The 8,644-nt window shown below is 38.8% G+C and overlaps 1 protein-coding gene across 6 annotated transcripts in view; it reads right to left on the bottom strand.

Annotated features, from left to right (window-relative positions):
• Positions 1–6,339: 6,339 nt before the first annotated feature.
• The window catches only part of si:cabz01007802.1, a 36,245-nt gene continuing 33,940 nt past the window's right edge, over positions 6,340–8,644 (bottom strand). For 5 of the 6 annotated variants that reach the window (XM_037976644.1, XM_037976639.1, XM_037976642.1 and 2 more), the window contains one exon: positions 6,340–6,637. In XM_037976644.1, coding sequence (XP_037832572.1) covers positions 6,584–6,637 — 54 coding nt within the window. In that variant the 3' untranslated portion in view covers positions 6,340–6,583. Of the gene's footprint in view, positions 6,671–8,644 lie in introns of all 6 variants that reach the window. The other variant, XM_037976640.1, reaches the window with a different exon arrangement.

The raw sequence follows: 8,644 nt of genomic DNA, 5'->3' as shown, positions 1-8,644 counted from the left end.
AGGCGGAGGGAGGCTACCCTCTTGTTCACCGGGGTAAACCCCAACGTACAGGCACCAAGATGGGGGGCAACAAGTATGCCCTCTCCTGCTCAGCGCCTCTCACCGGGGACAACTCCAGAGTGGAAGAGTGTCCAACCCCTCTCAAGGAGACTGGTTCCAGAGCCCGAGCCACGCGTTGAGGTGAGCCCGACTATTTCTAGCCGGAACCTCTCAACCTCATACACCAGCTCAGGCTCCTTCCCCACCAGAGAGGTGACATTCCAAGGTCCCAGGATTGAACCCTGGGGTACTCCACATGTGACTTCTGTTCGCTCTAAAGAGAAGTTGACTAATGATACAAAGAAGTTTCTGTTCTTTAGGTAGGATATGAACCAGCTGAGTGCTGTGTCTGAGAGTCTGACCCAGCTCTCCAGTCGCTCTAATAATATATTATGGTCAACAGTGTCAAATGCTGCACTGAGGTCCAGTCGAACCAACTCTGTACCTCTTCCAAAGTCTGTATTTATGTGGACATCACTGAACATTTTGACGAGGGCAGTCTCAGTGATGTGGTGAGCACGGAAACCAGACTGAAAGATATCAAAGCGGTTGGTCGTTTTTAAGAAGATATTTAACTCTTGAAATACAGCTTTTTCAATAATTTTGCTGATGAATGGAAGGTTAGAGATTGGCCTATAATTCTGCAATGGTGATTTATTCAGATTGTTCTTTTTTAACAGAGGTTTGATAACTGCTGTTTTTAGAGCCTGGGGAAAAACACCTGATGAGAGAGATGAGTTTACTATTTGAATCAAGTCAGATGCAATGACAGGAAGAACTCTCTTAAAGAAGGTTGTAGGACTGATATCAAGACAGCAGGAGGATGAGCTTAACTGATTTATAATTTCTTCTAAGTTTTTATGGGTGAGTTGGTGAAATACAACCATTTTCTCTGCATTTGATATGTGTGGCATTGTGTGGCATTGGGATTGGGTTTGGTGTGGATGAGCAGATTGACCTTCTAATTTTTGTAATTTTCTCTGTGAAAAAGTTGGCAAACTCATAGCAGGCCCTGGTAGAGTGGAGTTCAGGTGGTAAAATCACAGAAGGGTTTGTCAACCTGTCAACTGTGGCAAACAGAGCACAAGCGTTGTTGATGTTTTTGTTTATGATTTCCGAAAAAAATGTTTCCCTTGCATGTTTTAGTGAAGAGTGATAACTTGGTAGCCTTTCTTTGTAGATTTCATAGTAAACACGAAGCCGAGTTTTACGCCATTTACGTTCTCATTTCTTACAAGTGAGGTGTTTATCCGAGGTGATTTCTTTCTGCCAGATATAATTTTCACTTTAACAGGGGCAACAGAATCTGTTATATCTGACATTTTGGAGAATAAGTTATATACCAGTTCATCTACTGGTTTACAGCCTGGAAGTGAGGTGCAGAAGTAGATTTGATAAAAAGTTTCAGCTGTGCTGTCTGTGAGCAGGTGTTTTTTGATAACATCTGTTTTTCTAAGTGAGTCAACATAGATTGTACTTTCAAAAACAACAGAAAAATGTTCTGACAGAGCAACATCAATTACAGAGACTTTAGAGATAATTATACCTTTGCTGATAATCAAGCCAAGAGTGTGTCCAAGATTATGTGTCGGCTGTTTAACATGTTGAGTCAAACCAAAGTACATCATTCAGCTTTTTTGCCTCTCTGTCTATTGTGTTGTCAACATGGATGTTAAAGTCTCCAGTAATTATTAGACAGTCAAAATCAATGCATAACAGGTCGCTAAAGTCATTGAAAAAATTTGCAACATATTTTGGGGTTTTGTATACAGTTGGTGTCAGAATTCGTTTGTGGCCTTTTACCTCAATTCCTAAATATTCAAAAGAGTCAAAATTTCCCAGGTAAACCTTTTTACAATTTAATGAATCATGAAAGATTGCAGCAACCCCTCCACCCCTTTTATATTTACGATTTTCACTCAAGAAATTGTAATTAGGGGGTGCTCATTCAATGAGTACAGGTGTTTCGTTGTAGTAATCACACTGATAAGGTAAAATCAAACAAGACATGCAATATTGGAAAGTGCTTCTTTTTTTAAATGAATCCTACCTTATTTAAAGAGAAGCTCACTCTGATGACTTTTCTGGGATGCAAAAAGGTTAATAACCACCTCTTTAAAGATCTGTTAGCTACACTTGCTGTTAGCCAGTTCTTTCACTGAAACCAGGTCACAGGAAAACTTTGAATATCCTTTGATCTATCTGCTCCCAACCTCTTCACTTCTGGCTTGTCCCCCAAAGACATTAAGGAAAATGAGTGAGAAATATCGTGGACTTATCTCAGTCCACGATAAACCACGCACACTCGCACTCGATGCACGTTATTGTACGTCCACCCTCAATGGCTGAAGCCTGAGGCCTTGGGCTGACCCTGGGCTGAACTAAATTAGCCCAAATGAGCAGCAAACCGAGGGGGCAGGACAAGACGCCTGTCAGTCATTCTGTACCAGGCAAGACAAGGGGCTGAACGGGGCTGTAAAAAGTTAGCCCTTTGGAAAGACTTGGGGATTTTCTCGGGACTGTTTGGCACCAGTTTTGTTGTAAAAAAAAATGTGATACAATATTTTTAATTTGTGTTTATTAGGTATTTTAACATTTATATTGTAAACACCGGGGATGACTTAGCCCTACTAGCCTATTGATACCAGCCGTCATCCCAAAGCCAACAAGGAGCAAGCGTCAGAGTAAATATTACAAGTGACCCAAAAGCTGTAGTCTAAGTGTCCAGACGCCCCTGTATTTATCCTTGGTGATTTCAACAATTGTTCACTTAAAAGAACTCATAACGATTTTTATCAATATGTTACTTGTTTTACCAGGTATAATAAAATTCTGGATCTGTGTTATGGTTCGGTTAAAGGAGCATATAAGTCTGTATCTCCCTCCACTGGGTGGAGCTGATCACAAGTGTGTGCAACTTATACCAGTCTGTCGCTCTTAGGAGAGGTAAAACTATCACTAAACAGATCCAGATTTGGAATGATGATTCTAAACAGAACTTGCAGGGTTGTATTGATAAAACAGATTGGGACATGTTTAAGGAATCATGTAGTGATATTGATGAGCTTACTGATGTTATTAGTAGCTACGTGACTTTTGTGAAGATTGTGTGATTCCGATAAAAACAGTGAAAATATTTCCTAATAGTAAGCCCTGGTTGTCAAAATTGTTTAAAAAATTTGCTGAATAGGAAGAGTAAGGCATTTCGTAATGGAAAGCTTAAAGAGATNTATTTAGATTTAACATATAACATTTAGATATAACATTTAGGATTTAGATTTATATTTAGCATGTAGCTGTAAAAATTACATTTAACTACCTAAATGTTGTAAAAAGTGACATCAGAAAATCCACACCACATTTTTAAACAGTGTTTGAAGCTAAATGTGACAAAATTTAGGCATGAATTTTGAGCACAAGCTCGTTTACAAACGGCGCCCCATATAGTGACCCCTGCAGCTGAAAAGAAAACATGACTCAGTTTCTCTAAGCCTATTTTTCTGTATCACTGTGTTTGACTGGAGGGACGTTCTAATAAAACAATACTTGCTGCCTTGTTATCAATACATACAGCACAATGCCTAGAACTGTAGGTAAAAAGTCCAGTATTCTCCATTAAATCAACTGGTTTAAATGTGATACTCTGCAAGACATTTAGGTACTGCTCTGGTAAATTTACATTAGTTGTGCATTTACAGAGGAACAGCTTATGTCTGACAACTCTGCAATAAAGTCCAGACACACAAGGTACGGTACTTTCTTTAAATGCAGCACAAATATTCTTCCTCCGATCTACAAACCAGTTCATCCCATCAACTGAGGTCTGGTAGATTTTGTCATCACCAAGATGCTTTTTATTCACAGCCAGTTCAAAAACTGTTCAGATTCTCTAAAATGTTAAGGAAAGGAGCATCAGTTATGCACCCATGTCCTTAAAAGGTACTCATTGAAGACTGGTAAAAAAAACACATTAAAAAAATAAATTAAAATTGCATATTTTTTTCAGATAGATAGTTAGTGTCCATAAATTAAAAATTTGTAAGCAAAATTTGTGACTTCTGTGATTCCAACTGCAGTGTGTGTTTGTTGACCTACAGAAACAGCCAAATTGACTATAATATCGAAAATATGTAGCAACATACTTAGAGGAGCAGTACGAAAGGAGTTTGACTATTTTGATGTATTGGTAAGTATTTACACTCCTTCACTGAGTAAAGTATGCAGATAGTTTTCTAACACAATCTAAATTGAAATGAACTTATAAACATATGAAGAATGAAGATAATTTGTGTTTTAAATTATAAAGGTCTTAGCATCAGACTAGAGTTGAAAAAAACATTGAAACAGTACATTTACTGGTTAAGCAGAAGTTTAGTAAAAACTAGGCATTTGAAAGTTGAGCTCTGCTTGATTCCTGATATTTATTATTGACAGTTGTCTTACTTGATCTTTCCCTTTTTTGTCAGGTTTAGCATCAGATTCACTCCTTTGTTTCCACCTGAAAGTCTTCTCCATTATATCCATGTCTAATTCTGCCATATTTGTTTACCTACACATACTTTGGTCAGCCTGCTGTAGGTCAGTCACATGACTTAAGCCTCAATGTTTTTGGCAGATTAAGCCAAGGGTTTTGTTTACATTGACTGTGGACCTACATGCCGTGTCAACATATCTGGAAAACTACAGGAGTAAACATTTTCAAACTGCTTAGGATAGTTTGGGATAGTCTTTAATTTGATGAATGTCATAATTTGCAATGAGCATCTTTTAGCAATGCTTATATTTGTTCTATTTGGGAATCATATGAATAAATGTGAGTATAAGCAGCCAGTGTAGAGCTTTTTCTTTCTAAACATATACAGTATACTGTAGTCAAACTGTGATTGACTTTATGGCCTATAAGTCACAGATTTATTGACTAAGTTAATTTTTAGTGCTGAGGATCCACAGTTTAGTGTTGAGTGTGGCTGGATTGTTGTCGTGGAACAATAAATACATATGATTTATACTTATGTAAATAATTGTTAAACTGTAATTTTCCCAACTCTCTTAACCCTTAAAAGAGGTCAATAAACTCAAAGTGTTTGGGTTTTTTGTTTTTTTTTTTGAAAATGTGAACATTTCATTGGTTTTAGACTATTTGGGGGGCTTGTGTAGATGGCTGTGTCTTCTTTATGCATCCATCTGTTTTACCTGCTTTAACATGAAGTACATGGATCCATTTCCAACAGTCATTGGGCAAGAGGCGGTACACCGTGAAGAGGTCCCCCGTTCATCACAGAAAAACAGTCAATCAGGCACACTTCCATCTAAAGGCCAATTTGAAACAATCACCTCACCTAACCTCCATTTTTTGAGGGTTACTGGGAGGAAACAAGAGCACCCAGAAAACCCCAGAACATGCAAACTATACACAGAATTTCAAATGAAAGGTCTCAGGTGTCAAGTATCACACCTACCCTATCTGAATAAAATTCTGAAAACAGTTCTTTGTTGACCTGCAGTTGTAGTTTGTTTTTGGACTTGTGAAAATTTTGCCAACTACAGTATGTTATAGAGCACCCTTAGAATTCAATTTTGTTATGGACAGAATATTGGGGGAAAGAATTGTTTCCTTTTCTAAATCAAGTGTACCACAAGTTATGACGAAGACAAACATTTCCATATGTGTTTGACAAATCCTAGTGACTTGTTGGGGTTATTCCAGAAGACAATATTTTTGTAAGAAACTGATTTAAATGTTATAAGGTTATTCATTCAGGTAGCCATATACCTGCTGGAGTCACTGTTAATGTAAACAGCCTTGGGCTTGAGTATTTTTCCAACCTCTGAATAAAGTAGTTTCAGTTGCATTATAGTTGAAGTTGTGTAAGATTCATATCTTCATCACTAAATGTATAAAACTCCAAATGCTCCTCAACCTTATTGTGTCTTTTTGTCAGCAAGAAGTGTTAACTCCTAGTTATAGTAAGGTGAAAAGAAATTCTAGTTTGAACCAACATTTTTCTAGTGTACCCTACTGATCAGAAGTCTTTGCGTTTGTTACTCATCTGTCGGCGAAACATTTTAAACTCAGATAATCCATCATCTGTAATTTACTGAACATGTTATCAACAAATGAACTGGGGAATTCCAAAGAGCTATTTAGAGGACTTTATGAAAACAAGCTTTTAAGATCAGCAGGGTTGTTCTTCCACATTTTTTGGTCTTTATGCAGGCCTCACTGTGAGAGCACACAGTGATCATGCACCAACCACTCCCATGGTCTCTGAACATTCCACAACACCTCAGTCATGTGACTAGACAGGGAGGTCCAACTACTTTTATTACATTGAAAAACACAGATTCAACAACAACTGTAATACAGGAACTCTAGTTTTAGTGCTTTCATTCTGTAAATAAATGTTAAAATACTACTATAAAATAACTTTAATAAAAATATTCTGCAGTAACAACTGTAACAGTTGAAACAACTAAAACTGTAGTTCTGTGAAACTACATTTTTAGCTAATTTAAGTCACATTTAAGTCACACAAGGTTTGATTTAGTCCCTTGACCATTTTCCCTCTTCAAACTCAGCAGGTTTCTTCAAATCAGCCTTCAACATTTCTTCATCCTCCTCCTCCTCAATCTCCACTTCTATCCCATCCATAGTTTTTTGCAGCTCTTCCTTGATTCTGTTCAGCTCAAGCAGTCCATCCTGTAGGTCCANCCTCTGTTCTGGTTATATTCCTTTAGACATTTTTTCTGTGGTTAAAGCTTTTAAGCATTGCAAGGTTGGTAAAAGCCCAGGACCAGATAATATAAGTGATCAACTGCTCTCTTCTTGTGCAGAACAGTTGGCTTCTATTTTTCATTACATCTTTCAGATGTCACTTAACCAACAGAGGGTGCCAAGGTGTTGGAAACAGTCCATAGTGATATCTGTGGCTAAGACTATCCACCCTGAAGTTTTAAATGATTTTAGACCTGTTGCACTGACTTTCCTTGTTATGAAATCTTTTGAAAAACTGATGAAGAGAGATCATATTACTAAGACTGAACATCTACTTGATCCTTTACAGCAGAGGTCCCCAATCCTGGCCCTGGAGGGCCACTGTCCTGCATGTTTTAGGTGTTTTTCTGCTTTGACTCACCTGATTTAAATGAATGAGTGGTTAACAGCTTTCTACTGAACTTGAAGATCAAGAGCATTGTTTGACTTGTAAGTTACCTGTGTTCCTGGAAATCCAGTCTGATCTGTATCCCGAGCCACGAACGAGTACAAGTACCCAGAGCTACTTACCTGAGGTGAGTACTCGCTGGTAGAGGCGTTTCCAGTTTGTGGGTTTCTGGATGGCTGAGGTAAGTGCGTCCTCCACAAGTTGCAGAAAACAGAGAGGCAGACAGGCACAGGTAAGTAGCTGGAAACGCCTCTACCAGCAAGTACTCACCTCATCATCTCCTTCCACGCTGGACTCACCCTTCCTCTCTGTACTTTCCCTCGTCCTCTCTTCCAGATCCAGGCTCCAGTTGACTATTGCACTTCTCACTGTAAATAATCACTTACTGCAACCTTAGTCTTCTGTGTCTGTCAGTCGCCGTGCTGCTCTCTCTCTTTGACTAAGTTAAAAACCTGACAATGGTAATTAAAGGCCAGAATGTGGAGATAGTAGAGATATAAATATCTGGGAGCTATTTTAAAAACAATACATTAAACTTTACCTGTCATTCAGAGTATGTGCAAAAGAAGGGTCAGCAAAGATTGTTCTGTCCAAGGAAACTTGCTAAGCTTCATGTTGATAAATCGTTGATGATCTTCTTTTATAGATCATACATTGAATCTGTATTGACCTTTTCTCTCATGTGCTGGTTTGTAAATCTTAGTATAAGGTCAAAGAATGCACTTAGTAGAGTAATACCTTCAAGTAAAAAGATCTTGAGATTGGAAAACGTACACTTATTGAACTGTTTAATAGACAGGTGATCATGAAAATTACAACCGTTCTGTATGTTGAGTTCCAGTTTCTGCCTTCTGGCCGTCGGCTCAGACTTCCCTTCATGAAAAGTAACAGGTACAAGCACTCCTTTGTTCCTACAGCAATTGGTCTTTTTAATACAGAACAAAGCAGGAGAGCTTGTCATAACTCAGGGGATTCTGTCCAGAGAGCGAGACCAAGACCAAACACGGAGGCGGATGTAAAGGTAAGTGAGTTTATTTACAGGGTGAAAACTATATACAGTGGGCGGTATCCGGAGAGTCTGCAAGAGAAGGAGAGCTAGGTGAGTCTCGGGTACGAGTCTAGATCCAGATGGTGGCAAGAGGGTGGTAATAATGTCTCTTTGTTTGCTTACAGATCCAGGAGGTGAATGCAGCGCCGAGGAGAGGAGGAGCGGTTCCAGGAGTCCCAGAAGTTCCAGAAGTGACGAGCCAGTTCCAGTAAAGTAAGTATCAGAAGGGTGTCAGGTAAATGGTCCTTAATATCCGTAGTCGTGGCGTGGCAAAAACCTAGGACGTAGGTAAAAACAGAGAACGTAGTTAACACTAGGAGCAAGAGTTCAGGTTAGACGCTGAGGCGGAGAATCTAACCCAGTAGGTTCGATGCTCCAGCGAAGGTGTGATCAC

Source organism: Kryptolebias marmoratus, linkage group LG7 (genome assembly GCF_001649575.2).
Source record: "Kryptolebias marmoratus isolate JLee-2015 linkage group LG7, ASM164957v2, whole genome shotgun sequence".
Lineage (NCBI taxonomy): Eukaryota > Metazoa > Chordata > Actinopteri > Cyprinodontiformes > Rivulidae > Kryptolebias > Kryptolebias marmoratus.
The sequence above is the reverse complement of the archived record's forward strand: the minus strand, read 5'-3'. Positions and strand labels throughout refer to the sequence as shown.